At 42.5% G+C, this 27,350-nt stretch overlaps 1 protein-coding gene across 2 annotated transcripts in view; it reads right to left on the minus strand.

The window, feature by feature from the left end:
• Positions 1–27,350, minus strand: part of WDR35 (WD repeat domain 35) — a 109,405-nt gene that overhangs the window by 48,875 nt on the left and 33,180 nt on the right. The window contains exons 11-17 of one of the 2 annotated variants that reach the window (XM_038751349.1): positions 26,820–26,852; positions 26,374–26,434; positions 10,747–10,891; positions 9,688–9,757; positions 8,588–8,641; positions 4,831–4,940; positions 3,866–4,076 (exon numbers count right to left, since the gene is read on the minus strand). In XM_038751349.1, the coding sequence (XP_038607277.1) occupies positions 3,866–4,076; positions 4,831–4,940; positions 8,588–8,641; positions 9,688–9,757; positions 10,747–10,891; positions 26,374–26,434; positions 26,820–26,852 (684 nt within the window). The remainder of the gene's footprint in view (positions 1–3,865; positions 4,077–4,830; positions 4,941–8,587; positions 8,642–9,687; positions 9,758–10,746; positions 10,892–26,373; positions 26,435–26,819; positions 26,853–27,350) is intronic. The other variant, XM_038751350.1, reaches the window with a different exon arrangement.

Genomic DNA, 27,350 nt, shown 5'->3' on the forward strand with positions numbered 1-27,350 from the left:
GATGTAGATTTGGGTGTCATCAGCGTAGAGATGATAGTTGAAGCCGTGGGAGCGAATGAGGTCACCAAGGGAGTCCTACCTGCTCATACCTCCTCCTCTATGCCAATCATGTACCCACTGGGGCACAGAGGGCAACTAGCGACTAGGTGGGCAGAGGTACACGCACATGTGGTGTTCACCCAAGTTAGCCAGCTACAGTCAAAACTGGAGCTAGAAACCAGGTCTCCGGGTTTTCAGGGCAGTGCTCTATCCTGTGGACCAAACACTGGGGCTACAAGGGATATCTAAAAATAGACGTTCAGAACATGGGAAGTTGGGCAGTTAACTGTAAACCCTAAACTGAGTACTCGCTTAGATACAAAAAAACTTTATGAAAAATGCTGGGAGGCAATGTGGCCTAGATGTCTGAAAGACCTGCCTCAATTACCTCATCTGTAAAACGGGGATTAATACTGTGAACTCCATGTGGGACATGGACTGTGCCCTGCCTGATTATGTTGTATCTACCCCAGTGCTCAGTATAGTGTCTGGGACATAGTTTGTGCTTAACAAATACCGTGAAAAACCCAAATAAGGTTGATAGAGAGCAAGATCTTGGAGTAGAAGCAGTGTGGTTCACTGGAAAGAGCACGGGCTTGGGAGTCAGAAGGCATGGGTTCAAATCCCAGCTGTGTGACTTTGGGCAAGTCACTTCACTTCTCTGGGCCTCAGTTCCCTCATCTGTAAAATGGGGATTAAGACTGTGAGCCCCCCCATGCGACAACCTGATCACCTTGTAACCTCCCCAGTGCTTAGAACAGTGCTTTGCACATAGTAAGCACTTAACAAATGCCATCATTTGTTGGCAACTTGTTGTGAACAGGGAATGGAACTACTGACTCTACTGTATCATACTTTCCCAAGCACTCAGTACAGTCATGCATTTGGTTGTATTTATTGAGCGCTTTTTTATGACATTTATTGAGCGCTTACAATGTGCAAAGCACTGTTCTAAGCGCTGGGGAGGTTACAAGGTGATCAGGTCGTCCCACGGGGGGCTCACAGTCTTAATCGCCAGTTTTACAGATGAGGTAACTGAGGCACAGAGAAGATAAGTAAGTTGCCCGAGGTCACACAGCTGACAAGCGGTGGAGTCAGAATTTGAACCCATGACCTCTGACTCCAAAGCCCGGGCTCCTTCCACTGAGCCACGCTGCTTCTCGTGCTTACCTGCACTAAGCGCTTGCGAGAGTACAATATAAGAACAGACACATGCTCTGTGCACAGTAAGTGCTCAGTAAATACCATTGATGATGATGACACTCCCCCTCTCCAACCCCCCAGCCTTACCTCCTTCCCTTCCCCACAGCACCTATATATATGTATATATGTTTGTACGTTTTTATTACTCTATTTATTTATTTTACTTGTACATATTTATTCTACTTATTTTATTTTGTTAATATGTTCTGTTCTCTGTCTCCCCCTTCTAGACTGTGAGCCCACTGTTGGGTAGGGACCGTCTCCATATGTTGCCAACTTGTACTTCCCAAGTGCTTAGTACAGTGCTCTGCACACAGTAAGCGCTCAATAAATATGATTGAATGAATGAATGAATGAATCATTATTAATTGTTATTATTATTATTATTCCAATCCTTTCTAAACAGCTGCCAGAAAGACTGTAAGAAGAGAAGTATGGACTACAAACCCCGTAGTGCGGAGGGACTCATTTCGCCTACACTTCTGTGAGGAGACTGACTCCCCTGACCATAATGAAAAGGCCCCACCTCCATGAATTCTCCTGGAGACCACAGAGAGGAAATCCTGGGGTGTGCTGAGCGAATCGGCCAGCCCTCTTGAGATCCAGGAAGAAATAACTCCCTCTGCTTAAGCTATACTTGGGGTAAGGGGGAAACAAGGGCGAGTTAATTTGGTGGTTAGACTAAATCCATTTTACGCCACTTTCCCAAGCAAAGCTTTCAGGCAGCCTCAGGGCCAACACAAATAATAATAAAAATAATAATAATGATGGCATTTACTAAGCGCTTACCATGTGCAAAGCACTGTCCTAAGCGCTGGGGAGGTTACAAGGTGATCAGGTTGTCCCACGGGGGGCTCACAGTCTTAAACCCCATTTTACAGATGAGGGAACTGAGGCGCAGAGAAGTGAAGCGACTTGCCCGAAGTCACACAGCTGACAATTGGAGGAGCCGGGATTTGAACCCATGACCTCTGTCTCCAAAGCCCGTGCTCTTTCCACTGAGCCACGCTACTTCAAATGGTATCTGACTTCTAGACTGTGAGCCCACTGTTGGGTAGGGACCGTCTCTATATGTTGCCAACTTGTACTTCCCAAGGGCTTAGTACAGTGCTCTTCACACAGTAAGCGCTCAATAAATATGATCGATTGATTGACTGACTTCTGCTAATTGGATTGGTGATATTATAAATACGATTTATGATCTATAAATGATCTATAAATACGATTGATGATGATGATGATGACGATTGCCAGGCTTGATCTCTGCAGTTCTGAATCTGTACCCTTTAAGCACTTGATACCCCACACTCAGCCCCAGCCTCAGCCACTGTAATTTCTTCATTTAATGTCCGTCTCCCCCACTAGACTATAAGCTCCTTGAGGACGAGTGCGTCTATAAACTCCGTTGTACTGTACTCTCTCCAAGCGCTCAGTACAGTGCTCTGCGCATTGAAAGCACTCAATAAAAACCATTGACTGAACAAACCTTAGTAGCTCTAAATATTTCCTTTTAACCCTCAACTTCGGTATTTTCTGTTTCCATTTTATGATACTAAATAAATTCTGAGTTTGGTCATTATCAGGGTGGCCTACTGGATAGAGTATGGGAGTCAGAGGACCTGGGTTCTAATCCTGGCTCTGCAATCGGCCTGCTCTGTGATCTTATGACCTTACCCTCTCTCAGTTTCCTCATCTATAAAATAGGGATTAACAGACTGTGAGCCCCGTATGGGACAGAGGTTATGTCCAACCTGATTGTCTTATATCTACCAAGAACTTAGTACAGTATTTGGCACATAGTAAGCACTTAAAACATTATTATTACTTACTATTAATAACAATAATATTGTTTAGAAATCTGGCTAAGCAGAACTTTCAGCAGGGTCCTGATTGGTGCTTTTAATCCTGTATTTTCCTTGGGTCACTCTAAATACAGGTTGGATACTTTTGTCCTAGTTTGGGTTTCTACAGTTAAGTGGCCCCAATTTCAGTCTCAATCAATCAATCAATCAATCGTATTTATTGAGCGCTTACTGTGTGCAGAGCACTGTACTAAGCGCTTGGGAAGTACAAGTTGGCAACATATAGAGACAGTCCCTACCCAACAGTGGGCTCACAGTCTAAAAGTGGCGGTCTCGTGAAGCAAGAGCTTCTGCTCATCATAGCCAAAGCTGAAAACAACCAAATATGCTTCCATAACATTTGGCTGGGGTTTTGGGGTCTATCCTGTTTAGAAAAACAAGTAACACATGTGAAGCTTTACTATTTTCTCGATTCAGGCTTACTTAAGAAATCTGGACCAACTGGGATGCAGATTTTTCTATCTTCTATAAAAAGAAAATAAAAATTGTGAAATAATATCAACAGAATTCTCTCTTTAAAAATAGTAGAAACATGCAAAACTTTAAAGAAAATTGGGAAAATTGAAGATTTAAAGAATTGGATTAATGTTATTTTCAATTTACACAGAATGCAAAGTAATTCCACAGGAATCTTTATTCACATTAATGCTTGCGGACACACCGTACTACTCGTACTCAAGCAAAAAGAATGAGAGCATTGAGATTTGAAAGATGGCCTCCAATTATTTGAGTCACACTTAATGCTCACTTGTTTCACTTACCTCAGGATCCAAGTTTCTGAAAACATACATTCTTGTTTTTTCCATCATTGCAAACAAATCTGGATTATCTCTGGCCCACTTCATATCCCAGACGTCTTTGCGCTCCAGTTTTAGTAGTTCACCGATCACTTGTTGTCCTGTACTGTCTGTTACCCGGGCATCCAAGTCAAAAAAAGTTAGAACTCCAGAAATGTCTATGATGGCTAGGCGGCTATTGAGAGGGAGAATGTGAGGGAGAAACACAAAGTCTTATCAACACTATGAACCCTCAGATATAAATTATCTCCAATTATTCTTGAACAAATGCACAAGCCGGATGTTAAAAATAAGGTGGACAAAGGAATAAACAGAATAAAATTAGGATATTAGCAGCCATTTGCCGATACACTTGTCTACCATTAATATTGTCTACTGAAACTTGTCTTGCTATATTTTTACAGTAAGACCAACTGGGGAAGCAGCATGGTGTACTGGATAGAGCACGGGCCTTGGGCTTAACTTCTCTGCGTCTCTGTTACTTCATCTGTAAAATGGGGATTAAGACTGGGAGACTGTGTCCAACCTGATTAATTCTTATCTACCCCAGTGCTTAGAACAGTGCTTGACACATAGTAAGTGCTTGGAAGGTACCATTATTATCATTATCATTATTATCATTAATTTAATCATTTCACTGCCACGTCCCACCTTGCAGAAAGTTCTGCTGTAATGAAACCCATACCTGTGTGACAAAGTGCTAACTCTTTGCAGGAGTAGAAAGCAATTTAAGCCCATATTCTCAAAACTAAATTTGGCAACCCAAGCTCTGCTTCTCCATTCAAGGAAGAAGAAACACGAACACGATACAGGCAACGTCTACCTCAGCTACATAACGAAATTAAAATATATATTTAAAACGACAAAAATCCCAATCCATATTTTTTCCTAAATCTACTATCTCATTTAGAATCAAATGTCAGACTTACCTGGAATTACAATTCAAAGACAGCTGGTAAGCTCGGCAGTTTAAGGCATATTTCTGAATCAAGCCAACATTGGGAAGGCTATATCTTTGAATGGTGCCAGATTCCCGACACTAGGAAAAAAAAGAAATATCTGCTTATCATGAGGACTTCTGACCCCTAAAACGATAAACATTTTAAACAAATTTCTTTCTACGTGGTAAGCTAATATCGCAACTAGCAACAGGTATTTATTGGGCACAGGATGGCCAGATGCTTTAATAGGCCCCATAAAACTAGACATCCCTCAATTTAGACTGTGGGACAGGGACTGTGTCCAACCTGATAATCGTGAATCCACCCCACCGCTTAGTACAGTGTTTGGCACATAGATGCACTTAACAAACACTATGTTACTATCATTATTATTATCAAAGCCAAAGTACCATAATCAAAGTATATTTTAATTATATACTAAAAATAAGAGTTTATTACAATCATTACATTTTAAAACTATTTTAAACACGCGGGAACGGACAAGACCTAAATATATGCATAATTTTTGTGACAGAATTACAGGGACAGGTGCAAAATATAGTAAAATTTCAAGAAAAAGAGAACAGTGCTGTGATTGTTCTTAGAGTCGGACATCATGATGTGTCTTTTCCCCTCTAGACTGTAAGATTGTTGTGGATATGGAGTGTGTCTATTAACTCTGCTGTATTGGACTCTCCCAAGTGCTTAGTGCAGTGCTCTGCACATAATAATAATAATGATGGCATTTGTTAAGTGCTTACTATGTGCCAAGCACTCTTCTAAGCGCTGGGGCAGATACAAGGTAATCAGGTTGTGCCACGTGGGGCTCACAGTCTTAATTTCTATTTTACAGATGAGGTCACTGAGGCACAAAGAAGTGAAGTGACTTGCCCAAGGTCACACAGCTGACAAGTGGTGGAGCCAGGATTAGAACCCATGACCTCTGACTCCCAAGCCCGGGCTCGTTCCACTAAGCCAAGCTGCTTACACAGTAAGCACTCATTAAATACCACTGGGTATCTAAAGGTCATTTAAGTCCTTGGGCAAAAGATATATTCAGAAGGATATTTTATATAATTTTAAAAGCTGTTTGCACACATAGTCATACATATGGATTCTGAGGCCACTTTAAACACACCGATCTTGAACAAACACATTCCAGATCATTATTTCACTATCATTCGTCTGAAGCCGCACTGCGGCAAGGGACCAAAGTGGTGAGAAAGCAAGGGAGCCAATAACTAGTTTAACTGTTGAAAAGGGAACTCTATCCCTGAGTAGCTTTCAGCAAGCCATGAATTTGGCACTACAACAAGGGTCATGATAGTGAGTCTAGATGATATTTGTACTGAATTAGAGGACGGCAGTTAAGCGCATGGACAACTTTTTCCACGAAGAATTTCCAGCCCAAATGAAGAGGACTTGACTGTTTTGTGTACACACATACGCACACACATGTTCTTACAGTTTAAGCTTTATTTGAATGTCGGAATTCATCTATATATTTTGAAATAATTAATGTGTTCATTATTTTTCTGAGGCACAACCGATACACAAAAGTCAAGGAGCTCAGAAAAGCCCTCATATTGTTGAACAATAAAGAAAATGTTTTCAAATCCTTCTTCTACTTACTAAACCAAAAGCATTATCCTAATTTGTTAAAGAAGTACTTAGGAGAGTATAACAGAAGCCAAAGACAAAGTCCTTACCTTGAAGGAACTTCAACTTAATATAAAATGATATGAATTCCACATTTAAATTTCACAGCTCTGCTTTTGGACAGAATTTGTTCCTGAAAAGTGGGCTTTACGTTAAAATGATGTAAGCTTGAACCCATTTTTTTTTTTTTTTTATCGGTACCATATTTCAAAGGGGGGATTGGCTCCTGAATCCAAGTGAGATCATTTACTGTACCAAAATCAAGCAGAATTGTAGACTCAGGCATTATATTTGAGTAATACATTACATTTGAGCTACATTATAGAGACTCCTGCCAAGAACGCTAGAGGATCGTTAGTCCTGAAATCTCAGTACCGCAAACCTGGCTAAAGGAATTTATTACAGTGCTAGTGGCTTGCACTGCGCCAGAGTGTATTCTGAACAGTCTTTGTCGTCCAAAAGGTAAAAAAGGAACTGAATGGATTCATTTCCCAGGAGGGAAAGGGCTGTCTCATGACCTCTCTGCACCATGGTAAGAGTGGTCCTGGGTGGAACAAAGCCCTTGAGTTTTCTTGGAAACAGGATCCAGAATACTGACACACTGAACTTGGCCTACTATACTGATTTCCTCACTGGCCTTCCTGCCATAGCCATAAACCCCATTTCCAGGATCGTATTCCTGAAAGATCACTCGGTACATATCCTGGCATTCCTTAAAAATCTCCACAATGCCTGCCTATCTCCTTCTACATTAAAAAAAATCCTTGCCATGGGCTTCCAGGTTTTCAACCAGGAATCTCCATCTTAAGTACCAGTTTTCATCACCTGCTTCATTCCAGCTCACCCTCTTCATTTCTCTCAAACTCATCTACTAACCGAACCTCACTCCTGACTCGCTCATCTCCAAACCCTTTCTCACACTGTTCCTCTGACCTGGAACTTCCTCCCCTTCCAAATCCACCGGCACCCTCCTTCTTCTCCTCCTCCTCCTCCAATCAATTAATAGTATTTATTAAGCGCTTACTGTGTGCTTCGGAGAGTACGAGTACAGTACAATATTCCTCTAGCAAGCCTTCCCTAGTCCCGAACACTCTACGTCAGATCAATACAATGCCAATCCTAGCATGTATTAATACCCATCCTTGGCACTTCTGTATATTCAATCAATCAATCAATCAACTGTATTTATTGAGCGCTTACCGTGTGCAGAGCACTGTACTAAGCGCTTGGGAAGTACAAGTTCAACTGTACATTAAATTATTTATTCTGATTTAATAATAATAATGATAATTATGGTACTCTTTAAGTGCTTACTATGTGCCAAGCACTGTCAAGTGAATCAGGTCGGATACAGTCCCTGTCCCACATGGGGCTCACAGTCTGAATCCCCATTTGCAGATGAGGTAACTGAAGCACAGAGAAGTGAAGTGACTTGCCCAAGCTCACACAGCAGACAAGTGGCAGGGCCGGGATTAGAACCCAGGTCCTTCTGACTCCCAGCCTCCTTCTCTATCCACTAAGCCACACCGCTTCTCACTTAGTCATGCAGCTTCTGGTGATTTATTCTTACATTTATTTCATTCTGGGATATTCCTTCTACTCCTTTTCTGATCCCTGTTCTTCCTGCTATTCCCACTACCCATAGATTTGTATAAACCTGATTTCTCCCAACATATTGTAAGCTTCCTGTGGGCAGGGAGCATGTCCTTGACTCCTTTGAATCTCCACAGAGGTTCAGAGAGCATTCAGAAGAAATAATTACCATTGGCAGTAGAATGGATCCAACAGGCTAGCCCCACCTCTAACTACCCCCACTTCAAATATGACCAGGAAAACCATTGTAAAGTAGTTTCGGAATCTCAATGAACGTTTTAGGCAGCCAAATTTACTAGGTAATTTCCAGAATTTGTTTCTACTACTCAGTTCCTTCTGCTACCACATGTTTATGCAAGTTCTATCAAAACCGTACGAGGTCTTAGTGCGGCTCCAATTAGAATAATGTATTAGCGAGGTAAATTTAGTTAATGCTCAATTCTTTCTTTGATTCCAAACTATTATTTGGAAAGTTAATTGGTTCACTACTTACCACAATCAGCGTCTTATCAGATGCTGTTATTGCACAAATTGGATCTCTTGTCCCCTAATGAAAAATAATACAAATAGAATATAAATATATTTACATATGCTTTTAAAAACAAAGTTGTCACCCAAAATAGTTCAAGATTCGATGGGTCAGATCTTAGCAGAAAGAAAGAGATACATTCTTCATATTTTGGAAGTGAATCAGTTCCTTTAAACTGCGGGATTCATTTTCTCTTCTTATGTAGTAAAGAATTCAGTAAAGGAAGCATTTAAATCTAGAAGGTTAAAAATGCACAACCCTTGAAACCAAATATACATACGACTGCATATTTTGAGATTTGTATGCATTGTACATACATGAGCTGCAGACTGCGGCCTGAACATACCACAATGTGTTATGAATACATAACACATGCTCTAGATACTATCTTGTACTTCTGCAAAACCGAAAAATAACTCAAAACCAGCTATGCCGGCAAGTGTAGTAGGCAAAATGTTAGAAGATGGAGGCCCTCCTTCCTGGAACGATGCACTTTTCTGTGAAAAGGCCTCAGAGGTCACATTGTGTTCTTTGGCATTTGTGCAAAAGATATGCTTCAGGCTAACTGGGTAACACTGGAAACAATTCTTCGGCTCAAGTGATTAAAACTACATATTTTGAACTATGTGAAAGGGTTCTGTGGCTGAAGTTAAGGGATACGCAGAGCAGCCTGCAGTAAATTAGCCATGCCCAGTCCACTCGGATTACTGGGCGGCAGCAGAAGAACTCAGAGGCCTTGGTTCGCTTGCCAGAAGTAGAGACGATGGTTGCTGTTTCCTGAATAGCTGAGTGATCCAAGGCTGACCTGGGTCCCAGCCAGGCCCTCGACGGCCCTGGAAACCAAGTCCAAAAAAGCTCCTGGGAAAGAGGGGACACAACCACCTTGCCCCCTACCCCTAAACAGCATTGTGCACTGTCATGGACAGCTAGGGTTGTATATGTTCGTTTACACACGCACAGCATGCATGTGCGTGCACATGTGTATGTGTGCTTGTGTGCGAGAGAAAGAGAGAGAGAATGCATGCTTCAGGGTCCTTTGGTTTGGCTTCAAAACAATGACCTACTTGTATGGCCTTGCCATAGTCAAGCGTTCCATCCACTGATCCAGAAGGCGTATCATCGACATGATAAATTCTGAAGGAAAGATCAAAATTCGACAGTATTTCAGAGGATTTCGCCATCTGGTAATTTGCCAGTATAATTTAAAATATTAAAAAGAAACCACACTGGCGTATCTAGAAATTATTATGATAAATTTGATCAAGATCTACATTTCTACCTCCCAAAGGACTTTAATGTACTAAATCTTGCTCTAATCTGCTTGATTTAAGGAAAATCTTTATCCTAAAGTCTAAATTGTACAATTATAGAAGTCCAAATGGTGACAGTAACTCTTTCCAACAAATTACTATAATCCAATCTGTACAATCTGCTTCTCTAACACCAAACTACTCCCTGTACCTTTATGTCCACATCCCTATCTGTAATTTATTTAAATGTCTGTCTATCCCTATAAACTGTTAAGTTTCTTGTAGGCAAGGATCATTCATTCATTCAATTGTATTTATTGAGCGTTTACTATGTGCAGAGCACTGGAATAAGCACTTAGGAAGTACGAATCGGCAACATATAGAGACGGTCCCTACCCAACAACGGGGATCACACCTACCAACTCTATGGTACTGTACTTTCCGAGGTGCTTAAAACAGTTCTCTGCACAAAGTGAGTGCTCAGTAAATATCACTGATTAATGTTAAAATTGTGCTCACATATTGCTTTAACAAAAATATTTCCATTCATTTCAATCTACAATTTAACTGGCAAATTTACAATCCTCTAGGACTTAGAGAAAGCATACATTTCAGAAAAGCATGACAATGTTTATACATTTTTATACACATGCATATGCAATACATGCTCTCTCCCTCTCTCACACACACACATACACACACACGAACATATATAATTGTTGTTCATATTCAAAGACCCACTGATGATGGAATTCACCTATGAGCCAATTCAGGACTCACGCAAATAGGCTGTGGTTATTGTGCGGTTAACAGCCCCTACCCTTTACGATGTTAAGCCAAGGAACCCAGAAAAATAGTGAAATAAAGACATACCTTTCTCTCCCTTCTTTTCTGGACCGGGCCACTTGATTAATTTCCAGCGCGGTCAATTTCTTCGCCACACGATACTGCCAGGTATAAAATGCTTCTTTGGAAGCTGCTATCACGTGGGTTTTGGTCATTGTAACAAATAATGGTCCTGTTGTAAGATACAGGTCGAAGAAGTTAGATTACACTGCCATCATAACATAGGATCTCTAAATACATTCTAAACGGAAAAAGAATAGAGCAAATACAATTGCATCTCAGTTTCTACCCTGATTCTATTTCCAGACTTATGTGCCTCACTAACTAGACAGAAGGCTTTAGCCTGAATCTTTCAGAAAATGGAGTGAAAATGGTAGACGAGGGGGGCTTTCATAAGACTTTTGAGATGGGGAGAGCTGTCCTCTGGAGGATTTAAAAAGGGAAGACTTGAGCAAGGAGCAGAGGTGGGAGAAGTGAGAGCCAGGGTCATTCCCTTCAGAGGAGCAGGGAACATGAGCTGGAAATAGCGGAGGAGGGCAGAGGCCTGGATGAGCAGCCCCCCTACAACTTCCCAATCTCCGAGGAAACCATTCATTCATTCATTCAATCGTATTTATTGAGCGCTTACTGTGTGCAGAGCACTGCACTAAGCGCTTGGGAAGTACAAGTTGGCAGCATATAGAGACGGCCCCTACCCAACCACGGGCTCACAGTCTAGAAGGGGGAGACCAGTCCCTTCTCTGCCCGATATCATTAGGAGAGTACAACAGATCCCTGGAAGCAGGGGGGGACGGAGGCCCAGACAGGCAGACTTGACCCCCTGAACCCCAGCCTGGCCATGACCCCTCTTTTCCCCTTCCCCCCGCTCCAACACACACCCTGGGAGCAGAGGACAATAGAAGGCTGGAGACGTCGGAAGACAGAGGTATTGGAAATACTGAAAAGGCCAGGGCTGTGGCTGCTCTTGGGATGGTTTTAAACTACCAATTTCTTCACCTTAAAACCGCCTGCTTCTCCCCTGCCAAATCATCATTCACATCCCTGGAATGACATTAGCCACAAAATCTCAACAGCTACCCTGTTAGCACATATACTGTGCTAACCATATAAATATGGTTGTACATATTTATTACTCTATTTGTTTATTTATTTATTTTACTTGTACATATCTATCCTATTTATTTTATTTTGTTGGTATGTTTGGTTTTGTTCTCTGTCTCCCCTGTTTGGACTGTGAGCCCACTGTTGGGTAGGGACTGTCTCTATGTGTTGCCAATTTGTACTTCCCAAGCGCTTAGTACAGTGCTCTGCACATAGTAAGCGCTCAATAAATATGATTGATTGATTGATTGATATACTGCATCCTGTCATAATCACCCCCTTCCCTCTGTGCTCATCAGACGTGCGTTCTCTTTCTCTGCTGCCATCTCCAACCTCCCACTCCCAACAATGCCCAAAAGTCCTATCTTTTCCCACCCTTCCGCCCTCTCATTCTGCAATCCTAGTTGAATATGGCCTCTAAAACTGAGGTTCCACCGCGAGCAAATTCCCCTTCATCCTAGATTTGATCCTGTAATACTCAGTCTTCCTTGTTGTCAACAAGAAGAAACAGCATGGCCTAGTGGGTAGAGCCGGGCCTGGGAGTGAGAAGGTCACGGGTTCTAATCCCAGCTCTGCCACTTGCCTGCTGTGTGACCCTGGCCAAGTCACTTCGCTTCTCTGTGCCTCGTTTACCCCCTCTGCAAAACGGGGAGTAAGACTGTGAGCCCCATGTGAGACAGGAATTGTGTCCAACACTGAGTGCACTCCCCCCGCACCTCAGTGCTGACTAGAGTGCCTGGCACATAGTAAGCACTTAACAAATACCACGGTTATTATTATTATCACTAAAACCATTTTTTTCTTTCTTTATGGTATTTATTACGTGCTTAATCATTCATTCATATTTATTGAGCGCTTACTGTGTGCAGAGCACTGTACTAAGCGCTTGGGAAGTACAAGTTGGCAACATATAGAGACGGCTTATTATGTTCCAGGAACCGTACCAAGCACTGGGGTGGATACGAGCTAATCGGTCCACGTCCCACACAGGGCTCACAGTCTTACTCCCCTCTTTACGGATGAGATGACTGAGGAACAGCAAAGTTAGCTGACCTGCCCAGGGTCGCCCAGCAGACAAATGGTGGAGCCGGGATTAGAACCCAGGCCCTTCCGACACCCAGATCTGTGCTCTAACCACTTGGCCATGCTGCCTCTCAAAACTGGGCTCATTCTGGACAATACTGGCTCCCCTGTTCCACACTCTCTCTTCCAAGCAAGGCCAGCGTAACCAAGGGTTCGAGAGGCTGAAGCCCAGGAACTTGCGCTAAAGTGGGGGTCCCCCCAAACACTCTGTAATGAACGTAGCCCCCAGATGCACAAACCCCAGCCTGTCAGAATCTGGATTAGTTTTCGCACCAATCACTCCCCCTCACAGTGCTTCCTGAGTGCAGGTCACTGTACTTGTGAAGCAGCGTGATTTCATGGAAAAAGCACGGGCTTGGCACTCGGAGATCGTCGGTTCTAATTCCAGCTCCGCCACTTGTCTGTTATTCATTCAATCGTATTTGTTGAGCGCTTCCTGTGTGTAGAGCACTGCACTAAGCCCTTGGGAAGTACAAGTTGGCAACATATAGGGACGGTCCCTGTGACCTTGGACGGGTCACTTAACTTCTCTGTGCCTCAGCTACCTCATCTGGAAAATGAGGATTAAGACTGTGAGCCCCACGTGGGACAACCCGATTACCTTGAATCTACCCTCAGCGCTTAGAACAGTGCTTGGCACATATTAAGCACTTAAATACCATCATTATTATCATTACTGGACCAAAAGAATTAGAAGACACGATCCTTGTCCTCAAGGTGTTTGCAGCCTAGTGGGGATGACAGACACTTAACTTAGAGAGAAGAGGAAAAAAATAGCTTATATAAGATTTAGATGGCAAGTAGAGGCTAAAGTGGCAGTTGAGGAACATAATATTAGGTGAGAAGATTACAGATTACCTGGGGAAGGCCTCCTGGAGATGTGATCTCAGAAGGGCTTGGAAAGTGTTATCTATCAGAGTTCGAAGTAGAGGGAAGAGCACGAGCTCAAAGGTGGGAGAGATATGAGCTCACTGTGGGCAGGGAATGTCTATTTGTTGTACTGTACTCATCCTAGTACTTAGTACAGTGCTTTGCACACAGTAAGTGCTCAATAAATTCAACGGAATGAATGAGTGGGGCACAGTAAATTAACTCGAGAGGACCAAAGATTGTGAGCTGGGTTGGAGGGAGAGAAGAGGGTGGGTAATTAGGAAAGAGAGCTGACTAAATGCTTTAAAGCCAGTGGTGGGGAGTTTCTAACTGATGTCGAGAGGGGTGAGCAGCAATTGGGGGTTTCTGAGGAAATGGGTGACGTGCAGCATGGAGTTTTAAGAAAATGATCCAGGTAGCAGAATGAGGTATACATTGGAGAGAGGAGAGACTGAAGGCAGTGAAATCAGTGAGGACACTGAAGCAGGGATCATGTCTTCTAACTCTTTTGAACTTTAACGAAAGAGAGAGATTTGGGGGCTGTGACATGAGGACACTATCATAATTCCTGGTAAAAATACTCTGGCAGAAATTTCTATTTCTCATCGTTTAAAAGAGCTTGCTATCCACGCGATAAGTCTTCCCGTACTTTTCATGAAACTTGACCATAACAAAATAAGCAGTACGAAAGCAGTATGACCTGATGGAAAGAGCACGGGAAAAACTCCTCACTACTGGCTTCAAAGCTGTCCATCACCTTACCCCCTCCTACCTCAGCTCCCTCTTCTCCTTCTCCAGCCCAGCCCGCACACTCCGCTCCTCTGCCGCTAACCTCCTCACTGGGCCTCGTTCTCGCCTGTCCCGCCGTCGACCCCTGGCCCACGTCCTACCTCTGGCCTGGAATGTCCTCCCTCCTCACATCCTCCAAACTTGGTCTATTCCCCCCTTCAAAGCCTTACTGAGAGCTCACCTCTTCCAGAAGGCCTTCCCAGACTGAGCTCCCCTTTTCCTCTGCTCCTCCTCCCCTCATCGCCCCTACTCCCTCTCTCTGCTCTACTCCCTTCCCCACCCCACAGCACTTGTGTATATTTGTACGTATTTATTATTCTATTTATTTTATTAATGATGTGCATATATCTATAATTCTATTTATCTATTTTGATGTTATTGATGCCTGTCTACTTGTTTTGTTTTGTTGTCTTTCTACCCCTTCTAGACCGTGAGCCCGTTGTTGGGTACGGATTGTCTGTATCTGTTGACGAATTGTACTTTCCAAGCGCTTAGTACAGTGATCTGCACACAGTAAGTGCTCAATAAATACGACTGAATGAATGCTTACTGCTTTTTGTGTTTTGTGAATGAATGAAGCACAGGCCTGGAACGCAGAGAACCTGGATTCTAATCCTGGCTCTGCCGCTTGCCTTCTCTGAGACCCGGAGCGAGTCATTCAACGTCTCTGTACATCAGCTCCTTACCCATAAAATGGGGATTTCATATTTGTTGCCCTCCTATTTAGACTGTACCCCATGCGGATAAAGGACAATATCTGATCTGCATATACTGTATCTACCCCATCGCTTAGTACAGTGTTTGACACACAGTAAGTGCTTAGCAAACACCACAGGTGTCATAAATGGAAATTTTTAGCTCCCTGAGCAAGTTCAGAAGGAGGGCAAATTCCTTGGGATTTGAAATCAATGGGAAAAGCTGACACAAACTAAAATCCTCATTAAGGTGGATCCTCACATTCATTTATCATTACAAGGGCTCTGCTGCTACCACCCTGGACTGCTTCTTCTCTTCCTTCTGGGGCTGGCCTCGGGTTACAGCTTCTATTAGCTCTGTCTCTCCCAAGGGCTGAAAACAGTGCTCTGTACACAGCAGGTATCTAAAAAATAACTAGTGGTTGATTGATTGATTGAGCAAAGAACACACTTAGTCACCAAACACATTCAAAAAGCTTTCCCTCCCTTTTGCCCCAAGAGAGGATTTCCAAAAAGGAAACGCAGGGCAGACCGCTGCTGCCTATTAATCACTACAAAAGTTAATATTTTCTCAGAAGCTATTCTAGCAACCCTAACCTATATGCTTATCTTCTTCTTCCTGCACTCTTTTCTAATGAAAGTCTTCAAAACGTTTGGTTTCACGTCCAAAAATAATTGCGCTTTTCAATTACTGTATACTCCTTTTCCCCCTTCTTTCTCCACCCAAATACTTCTCCTCTCCTCTCCATACCCTCTAAGTTTTACTGAGGGCAGAAGTCTAGCAACCACCCGTAATTCTCGTTGCTGAAAGATTTGGTAAATACTTCAATTTCTGATTAGCACTACATCTGGATCTAAATTCCTTGAGTGGTTTTTTCATGTCCCCCCCCACACTTGAACGATACCCTAAATTGGTTTTATGTAATGAGATGGGAGTATGGCCAGTAAGGCTTTCTTAACTTTTCTTACAATTTGTTTACGCTTTTGGATGTTGAGCCCTTAGTGGGCTTGAGATTGTAGTTGATCTTGGTTGGTCTCTTTTTAATGAATGGAATATGTTTTCTTTATAACGTTTTCTAATATGTTTCCTCTAATGCCAACCTCCTCGCTATACCTCCATCTCATCTATTTCGCCCCACGTCCTGCCTCTGGCCTGGAAGACCTCCCTCTTCATATACGACAGACCATCACTCTCCACACCTTCAAAGCCCTACTGAAGGCACATCTCCAAGGGGTCTTCCCTGACTAAGCCCTCATTTCCTTTTATCCGACTCCCTTCTGGGTCACCATGATTTGCTGCCTTTACTCACCGCCCCACAGTATTTAAGCACATATGCCTTAATAGGAAGTACATAGCGAGAGAAGCACATCGCGAGAAGCGGCGTAGCTTAATGGAAAGAGCACGGGTTTGGGAGTCAGAGGTAACGGATTCTAATCCCGGCTCCACCACTTGTCTGCTGTGTGACCTTGGGCAAGTCACTTCTCTGTGACTCAGTTCCCTCGTCTGTAAAATGGGGATTACGACTGTGAGCCCCACGTGGGACAACCTAATTACCTTGTATCTACCCCAGTACTTAGAACAGTGCTTGGCACGGAGTAATCACTTAACTATCATCATCATCACCTTTTAGACTGTGAGCCCACTGTTGGGTAGGGACTGTCTCTATATGTTGCCAATTTGTACTTCCCAAGCGCTTAGTACAGTGCTCTGCACATGGTAAGCGCTCAATAAATACGATTGATGATCATCATCATCATCATCCCTAATTTACTTATTTATATTGTCTGTGTCCCCCGCTAGACTGTGAACTCACCGTCGGCAGGGAATGCATCTATTAGATATTTGTGTTGTACTTTCCCAAGTACAGTGCTCTGTCAAGACTAAGTGCTCGACAAATACAACTGATTGATTAATTGATTTTCTTCTGATTTGGGCTCTATGGGCTTTTATTTGATGAGTCTGTGAAAATGTTTGTGGTCCTTTCTCCGGTTTTAGAACCTTGGGCCACCTTTCCCACCAGCGCACGCGGATCATTCTGCTCACACTGTGCTCACACTTCGTCTCTATCACAAGAAAACAGTCTCCCTGGGTGGTGCTAATGAAGATGTGCTGTGAAGAAAGTGGTTTTAAGAAGTGTAAGAATGCCACATTTCTACCTAGACCTAGCTAAGCCCCAAACTAGGGCGGGGGCAAAGCGAATAATATGCTTCTTTTTCCCTTTTAGTCTCTGGCCCTTCTGGAGATTTGGCTCAGAAACTGAAAAGGACATTTTACAGGGTCCACGTGAAACAAAAATGTTGAGGCTTTGGCAGTCTTTACTGGATATCAGTGAAAGGTCTGTTTGTTAAAGTTTCCACTAGTGCGACCATAAAATTCCTTCAGAACCCAAGAATGCAAAATGTATTTTGTCGTCAAAGAATCTGCCTTGTTACTAACATGAAAGATTTGATGACTGGCATGAAAAAAAAGGGATGGAAGTGCTAGAAAGCTATTACTCTAAACTTTCCATCCTTATGCCTTTAATCATTAACTAGAACTTCAAACATTAAAAATAAAAATGCTTAAGTCTGCCAAGAAATAGGTTCCAGGATAAAACCCAGAATGTTTTACATACTGAAGAAAAGGCTTTTTCAAGCTGCTCAAAGAAAGCATAAGGAAACAGAAACTGCAAACCGAATGATACAGTTGAGATATACTTATTTATGTGCTAATTCTATAATAATTGTGTGCTTATACTTTTGGTTTCAGCCAGCTGGAATGTTTTTATTGATCACGGCAATAATAATAATAACAATGACAATAAGGGCATTTGTTAAAGCACCTTTTATGTCTCTAGTGGTTTACTAAATGCTGGAAAAGGATATAATAAAAGCAGATAATAATAATTATGGTATTGGTTGGTGCTTACTGTGTGCCATGCACTGTTCTAAGAGCTGGGATAGGTACAAGTTAATCAGGTTGGACACAGTCCCTATCCACATGGGGTTCACAGTCTAAGTAGAAGGATTTAATCCCCATTTTACAGAAGAGGCACAGAAGTTGAGTGACTTGCCAAGGTCACACAGCAGACAGGTGGGGATCCGGGGATTGGAACTCAGGTTCTCCGACTCCCAAGCCCAAACTCTTTCCACCAGGCCACACTGTTTCTCAATTATATGTTTTCACTAGACCGGGGAGAAGGGTGAATGAGCTTCCCTCACATTTCAGGACTGAGAACCCGCAAAAAAGAATTGATTCCTCGTCTCTGCTGGCTGTCTCTGCACTGGGGCCCAGAAGGCAATGAGTGAGTAGCTGGCAGGAGTGTGGCACATATGCAACGTGTGCGCCAGCATTTTTTGCCGTGCAGGACCCACGGGTGGCCAAAGTAACTGCAGATTGCAATGCCACAGAGCCAGGGTTGCCAACCATCTTCATCATCATCATCAATCGTATTTATTGAGCGCTTACTATGTGCAGAGCACTGTACTAAGCGCTTGGGAAGTACAAGTTGGCAACACACAGAGACAGTCCCTACCCAACAGTGGGCTCACAGTCTAAAAGTGACTGTATCTGTCTATCTTGTATAGAAGAGCCAAATGGAAACCGTTGAGCGGTTGGAAGGCAGAGAGCTGATCGTACAAGGTGATACCATCAGGTGATGGAGCATGGTGTCATGTGATGATTTCATTGTGCTGCGCAGCTGCTTCACAGAAACAGCTGTTGCTGCGGGAGGAGGGGGAGAGAGGGGAAAGGAAGCGGGATAGGGCAGAGAGGAGAGGTACAAGGGGAGGGGGGAGGAAGGAAGTGGAAGAAGAGGTTAGAAAGAAGGGGAGGAAAAAAAGGAAAAGGGAGAGGGTGGGAAGAAGAAAGAAGGGTGGAGAGAAGGGACTAGAAGGGCATTCATTCATTCAATCATTCAATCGTATTTATTGAGCGCTTACTGTGTGCAGAGCACTGTACTAACCACTTGGGAAGTACAAGTTGGCACCATATAGAGACGGTCCCTACCCAACAACGGGCTCACAGTCTAGAAGGGGGAAACAGACAACACGTGGACAGGTGTCAAGTCATCAGAACAAATAGAAATAAAGCTAGATGCACATCATTAACAAAATAAATAGAATAGTAAATATGTGCAAGTAAAATAGAGTAATAAATCTGTACAAATACGTATTTATACAGATTAGGCTTTGATTGTGAGCTCTCTGAAGAACAGGGACCGTCGCTACATTCCCATACTATATTCTCTCCCAGCACAAAGTCCAGTGATCTGCATAAGTGCGTGCTCAGTTCTTAGCACGATTACTACTACTATTACTAGATTTGAAACTCCTTAAGAGGAACCCTACATCTCCAGGCCAGATCTCTCTTCTCTTCTGCCATTTAGCATTTCCTCCTGTCTTCAGGACTTCTCTACCTGGATGCCCCGATGACACCTCAAACTTAACACGTCCAAAACAGAATCCTAATCTTCCCTTCCAAACCCTGCCCTCCCCTGACTTTCCCATCACTGTAGACGGCATCACCATCCTCCGTAGACGGCATCACCATCCTCCGTCTCCCAAGCCTGTAAACTTGTCGTTATCCTCGACTCACGTCAGCTGTGTGGCCTTGGGCAAGTCACTTAACTTCTCTGGCCCTCAGTTCCCTCATCAGTAAAATGGGGATAAAGACTGTGAGCCCCACTTGGGACAACCTGATCACCTTGTATCATCCCCAGCGCTTAGAACAGTGTGTTGCACATAGTAAGCACTTAACAAATGCCATCGTTATTATTATGTCTCTCAATTCAACCCTCATATTCAATCTGCCACCAAATCCTGTCAGTTCTTCCTTCGCATTACTAAACCTGCCTTTTCCTCTTCATCCAAACTGCTACTGATCCATGCATTTTCATATGCCACCCTGATTACTTAGACTGTGAGCCCACTGTTGGGTAGGGGCTGTCTCTATATGTTGCCAACTTGTACTTTCCAAGCGCTTAGTACAGTGCTCTGCACACAGTAAGCGCTCAATAAATACAATTTATTTATTTTACTTGTACATATCTATTCTATTTATTTTATTTTGTTAGTATGTTTCGTTTTGTTCTCCGTCTCCCCCTTTTAGACTGTGAGCCCACTGTTGGGTAGGGACTGTCTCTATATGTTGCCAACTTGGACTTCCCAAGCGCTTAGTACAGTGCTCTGCACACAGTAAGCGCTCAATAAATACGATTGATTGATTGATTACTCTATTTATTTATTTTACTTGTACATATCTATTCTGTTTACTTTATTTTGTCAGTATGTTTGGTTTTGTTCTCTGTCTCCCCCTTTCAGACTGTGAGCCCACTGTTGGGTAGGGACTGTCTCTCTATGTTGCCAACTTGTACTTCCCAAGCGCTTAGTACGGTGCTCTGCACACAGTAAGCACTCAATAAATACGATTGATTGATCGATCAGCCTCTTTGCTGACCGCCCTGCCTCCTGCCTCTTCCCATTCCAGGCCATACATCACTCTGCTTTCTTGCCTGGACCCTTTTTTCCTACAAAAACATTCAGTCCAAGTTTTCCCACTCAAGGACCTTCAGTGGTTGCCAATCCACTTCCACATCAAATGGAAATTCTTTACTATTGACGATAAGGCAGTCAACCTGCCCCTTCCCTTCTTAAGTCACTGATTTCCTTCTACAACCCATTACGCTCACTTGCCTCCTCTTATGCCAACCTTCTCACTGTTCCTTGATTTTGTCTGTCTCACGGCCGACCCCTTGCCCAAGTCCTTCCTCTGGCTGGGAACTCCCTCTCTCCCCACTTTCAGAGTCTTATTAGAATCCCCTCTCCTCAAGAGGCCGTCTCTAACTAAGCCATTTCCCCTATTGCCTCTCCCTTCTGCATCACCCTTGCATTTGGCTTTGTCCCCTTTAAGCACTTGATAGTCACCCTACCCTCAACCCCACAGCGCTTATGTTCATATCTGTAATTTATTTTAGTGCCTATCTCCCCCTCTAGACTGTAAACTCCTTATGGCAGGGAATGTGTCTACCAACTCTACTGTACTGTACCCTCTGAAGTGCTCAGAACAGCAGAGAAGCAGCGTGGCATAGTGGAAAGAGCCCGGGCTTGGAAGTCAGAGGTCGTGGTTTCTAATCCCGGCTCCGCCACTCATCAGCTGTGTGACTCTGGGCAAGTCACTTGACTTATCTGTGCCTCAGTTACCTCACCTGGAAAATGGGGATTAAGACTGTGAGCACCACGTGGGACAAACTGATTACCTCGTATCTACCTCAGTGCTTAGAACAGTGTTTGGCACATAGTAAGCGCTTAACAAATGCCATTATTATTATTATTACTCTGCACATAACAGGCACTCAATAAATATGACTGACTGATTGAGAAAATCATGCCTATTAACTCCATTATACTCATCCAAGTAAGTAGTATAGTGTTCTGCACACAGTAAATGCTCAATAAATATAATTGACTGATTGGGCAAACATCCTAGATGACCCTTTGGACAGAAACCTTCAGCACTGACAGAGAGGCCAAGCATGCATTCCTTTGTTGGCAGAGCCAGGGCTAGAAATTAAGTCTCCTGATTTCCCAGAGCATATTCTTTCCACTGAGCCAGTAGCAGGCCTGCAGGCCCAGGAAGGAAGACTCCCAGGAATATTCAGGATTGACCCTTTTTTTCCTCCCCTAATTATATGCACTGATATTTTTGATCTCTCCTCACAACATCTAACAGCCACATAGAAAAGTTATTTTTTTTTTATTCGAAGATGGTCTAATACCACCGAGTGAAGAAATTACAAAGTGAACGTGTGAATTCAAGTACCTGTCTCCTTTTCTCCCAGACAATTCACCCTTTGGCAATCTAGCACCTCTGTGCTGATTGCCCAAGAATCCGATTTAGGAGAAGCAGCATGGACTAGTGTCAAGAGCATGGGCTTGGGAATCAGAGGACCTGGGTTCTAATCTTAGATCTGCCAACTGCTTGCTGTGTGACCATGGGCAAGTCACTTCACTTCTCTGTGCCTCAGTTCTCCTGTTTTCCCTCCTACTTAGACTGTGAGCCCCATGTGGGACAGAGACTGGGTTCAACGTAATTACCCTACCCCAGCGCTTAGAACAGTGTGTGGCACATAGTAAGCATTTAAATACCATTAAAAAAATCAATTTCAAGGATCCTCCTCTTTAGCCAACAAAAGCTAAAACCAAAGTCTAATACAAAATCTGGGCTTCAGACAACTTGGCAGTTTCTTTGAGTTCCAAATTCCAACAGTGTCTGTAACGTCTCTAAAATTCTAATATTTTATTTTAGAAGACACCCCAGGTACTAAATTGATAGAAAGCAAGATGATCAATCAATCAATCAATCGTATTTATTGAGCGCTTACTGTGTGCAGAACACTGTACTAAGCACTTGGGAAGTACAAGTTGGCAACATATAGAGACAGTCCCTACCCAACAGTGGGCTCACAGTCTAAAAGGGGGAGACAGAGAACAAAACCAAACATACTAACAAAATAAAATAAACAGAATAGATACGTACAAGTAAAATAAATGAATAAATAAAACATAAGCACATATATGTATGTACAATAATACGTACAAAAGATGATGGCAGTGGGAGGAAGGAAAAGTACTTGCGAATGACATTTTGCTTAGAAATGAGTTGAGTAAAGAAAGGGTTACCTTTTTAGCTGCAAAATAAATGGTTTGAAATCAGAACCAAAATTTTTTTTAAAAGAAGAAGATTAGCATTTTTTAAATCCCCCTCTGAATTGAATTTGAATTTATAGGGAAAAATCTAGGCGTGTCAAACTCATTTTTATATGACACAGTAGTGTTTTTATGGAACAAAGGAATTTACAACCAGTTCATTAATAACACTGGGGGATTTGCAACCTACATTTATACTACCTCTGCGATGGTCTGTGCGACGGTCCAGAAGGCTAGACCCAAATATAGTTAATTGGGAAAGGCCCAGAAACAACTCACTTCTCCGGATCCCTCACAAGCAGAAGGGTTTTTGGTATGAGTTGTCGATCATTGTCCTCGAATTCCTCAACGACAACTCTCTCCTCAACCCCCTCCAATCTGGCTTCCGTCCCCTACATTCCACGGAAACTGCCCTCTCAAAGGTCCCCAATGACCTCCTGCTTGCCAAATCCAAAGGCTCCTACTCTGTCCTAATCCTCCTTGACCTCTCAGCTGCCTTTGACACTGTGGACCACCCCCTTCTCCTCAACACGCTATCCAACCTCGGCTTCACAGACTCCGTCCTCTCCTGGTTCTCCTCTTATCTCTCCGGCCGTTCATTCTCAGTCTCTTTTGCAGGCTCCTCCTCCCCCTCCCATCCCCTTACTGTAGGGGTTCCTCAAGGGTTAGTTCTTGGTCCCCTTCTGTTCTCTATCTACACTCACTCCCTTGGTGACCTCATTCGCTCCCACAGCTTCAACTATCATCTCTACGCTGATGACACCCAAATCTACATCTCTGCCCCTGCTCGCTCTCCCTCCCTCCAGGCTCGCATCTCCTCCTGCCTGTCCGCCATCTAAAACACAACTTGTCCAAGACTGAACTCCTTATCTTCCCTCCCAAACCCTGCCCTCTCCCTGACTTTCCCAACACTGTTGACAGCACTACCATCCTTCCCGTCTCACAAGCCCGCAACCTTGGTGTCGTCCTCGACTCCACTCTCTCGTTCACCCCTCATATCCAATCTGTCACCAAAACCTGCCGGTCTCAGCCCACAACATTGCCAAGATCCACCCTTTCCTCTCCATCCAAACCGCTACCCTGCTCGTTCAATCTCTCATCCTATCGCGACTGGATTACTGCATCAGCCTCCTCTCCGATCTCCCATCCTCCTGTCTCTCCCCATTTCAATCCATATTTCACGCCGCTGCCCGGATCGTCTTTGTCCAGAAATGCTCTGGGCATGTTACTCCCCTCCTCATTAGATGTGAGAGCCTTGAGAGCAAGCATAGGGTGTCCTACATCTACTGTTCTTTCCCAAGAGCTTAACTGAGGGCTCTGCAATACAGTAGGTGCTCAGTAAATACTACTGATTGACTGGTTGTCTATGGACAAAGTGCCCACAGAACAGCTACTAAGAAAAATATAAAACAGCGGGTTCAATGGATAGTAACCCCTGAGTTTCATTACGAACAAATTTCAGATCACGGACAGGCAGTTATTCCTGGATCTACTTTATGATTAATTGCAGTTGAGGATACAGCATGAGCCTGGCACATAGTACATGCTTTGCAAATACTACAATTATTATTATTACTAATAATAATAATTATTATTAAATATCATTACATCATATTATATTATATTATAATATATAATTATATATTATTATATTATATTATAATAATATTATTATATTATGATAATTATATGATAATATATTATTATATTATACTATGTTATAATATATTATGTATGAATATATAATATTATATATTTCATATATTATTATGTTATTATTATTATTACTAACTAACCTTTCATAACACAAATACTGGTGAACTGTTTATAACCAAAAGTGTGCCAGTGATCTGTGTGTGAAACCTATTAATTTGGAGACTTGCTATCATGGGGGCATGGGGGGTGGGAGGGTAAGACATTTAACATTCTTCTAAACTCCTTGAGATAACACACCCATGCTTCGCAGACCTCCCTTTTTACGGAAAGTTCAAGTAGGGACCCTCATTTCTCAACTGCAATTTGCCATGCTGATCGATCCTCGATAGCTGACTCCCAGTTTTCAGATGAACGCAGCACTGCCTGAGACTTTATTTTATTGTGTCTTTAAAACGTTCCCTCCGTAAACCTCTGTTTCCCAAGTTCAACTTTCCATTTGGCAGTTGTTTGGGTATCCTACCATTGCTCATTCTCTTCACGTGTCCCAACCCAGCACAGCTGTGGTAAACCAGGCATAACTTTGATGCTAAGAGAGTATGTCCCAGAACTTCATTGTTTGTGATTGTCACGCTGGCTAATACTGATAACAAAAATATCAATTAATCATTATAATGTGTGTAGCGCCTTATTCTAAGCACTTGGGAAAGAACAGAATAGTTAGTAGACACAATCATTGCCCATAAGGAGTTTACAATATAACAGAAGACAGGTCCTAGAGTAATTTTCACATAGGAGAAAGAAGGAAAAGTAGATGCATCATCATCATCATCAATCGTATTTATTGAGCGCTTACTGTGTGCAGAGAGCACTGTACTAAGCGCTTGGGAAGTCCAAGTTGGCAACATCTAGAGACAGTCCCTACCCAACAGTGGGCTCACAGTCTAAAAGGGGGAGACAGAGAACAAAACCAAACATACTAACAAAATAAAATAGAGTAGATATGTACAAGTAAAATAAAATAAATAAATAAATAGAGAGTAAATAAATAGAGATAAATAAATAGAGATGCACATACATGTTAGCACTTAACTAACGGAGCACATAAGATATGAAAATAAGAGTGGTACCTGTCAAGAGCTTACTGTGTGCCAAGCACTGTACTAAGTGCTGGGATGGGTACAAGATAATTAGGTTGGACACAGTCGCTGTCCCACAAGGTGCTCACATGCTAAATAGGAGGGAGAACGGGTATTAACTCCATATTTTACAAATGAGGAAACTGAGGCACCGAGAAGTTAAGTGACTTGCCCATGATCCCAGAGCAGACCGGTGGTGAGGCCAAGATTACAATCCAGGCCCACTGACTCCCAGACTCACGTTCTTCCCGCTTGGCCATGCTGCTTGGAAGTTTTAAAGCTATTCCTGGGAGATGACAGAAACTCCGGCAAGTTAGATGAAAGTGCAGACGCTATCTTCACTCAATAGGTGCAGCTCATTTCAAGCACTAGGAAGTTTATCTAACAGCTCCAAATTGTCTGGGTTTCCCAGTGAGGAGGGGAGGCACTGAAAACGCCAGGCTGCTGGTGACCAAAGACAGAAGAGGGGGCCTCGGACCCCCGCCGTGAGTATGGGAACCACCGACCACAAGTGAAAGAAGGAACAAAAAAGGGCACAAGCCCAGAAACCACTGCAGAACGATGGAGCGCTCAATAAATACGATTGAATTGAATGAATAAATACCTACTTATTGCGGAAAAGTTCAATACATGCTTACCGATGTCAATGTATTTAGGATCCAGAGGGGTCCCGATAGAATTGCAAAGAACCAGCACATACTGTTAGGACATAAAACAAATACCAATCAGACTATGCACCTGTGCCTTTGAGCAAAGAAACATGCTGTTTATTTATCATGAAGACATTTCATAAACCTTGTCTCTTACCAGATAATTACTTCACGGAATGAGGAACAAAATATAGAAGAGACAGAAATAATTCATGGGTTAAAATACGCTGGTAATTAAAATTCTGTGTTTTCAAAATTAGAGAGTGGAAAACTGAAGTCAAGGCTTATTATTTACTTCAATGGATTGTCACAGTGTTTAAAGATGCTATTAAAATATATAACACTTTTTTCATTTTTTCTAACATGGTAAATGTAACCTGATAAATTATTCTAACCTACAATTTTAACTGTAAAAGCACTGAAATGATTTTTACCGTTCCACCAAATGAGTCCATCTCATGCTCCTCCTTTGAAGCAATATACAAATCATATAGCAAACAATTCAGTTAATTTTAAAATGATGCAATTATCAGAGTAATATAAACACATCTGAAAAGTACAAAAGAAGTTGCTTAAGTAGCATTTGTTTATAACCACAAGTACAATACAAGCATTTGGAAAAATGCTCTTCCAAAGATCAAAATTAAGGTTAAATACTAAAGACCCATTTTGCTATTATATGACCAAAATCTATCCATATTTTAACTTTTGAATAAGCCCTTTATTTAGATGGTCTCCCAACTCCTTCATGGTAAATTTTCAAATAAATCAACGAATTTTCTCTTCTTTAAATGCAAAGCTGATACTTATTTCTATTTAAATACTCTTTTATCAGCATCTATATGTAGTTGTGTTAAAGCTGTTGACCTTACTTCTAGAGATACTGTAAAAATGGTATAAAAGCATAATTGAGTTTATGCTGGTTAAGAAACTTGTGTTTGAGATTAAAAAATAGTCAGTCAATT

The sequence above is a fragment of the Tachyglossus aculeatus genome, chromosome 9 (genome assembly GCF_015852505.1).
Source record: "Tachyglossus aculeatus isolate mTacAcu1 chromosome 9, mTacAcu1.pri, whole genome shotgun sequence".
Classification (NCBI taxonomy): Eukaryota; Metazoa; Chordata; class Mammalia; order Monotremata; family Tachyglossidae; genus Tachyglossus; species Tachyglossus aculeatus.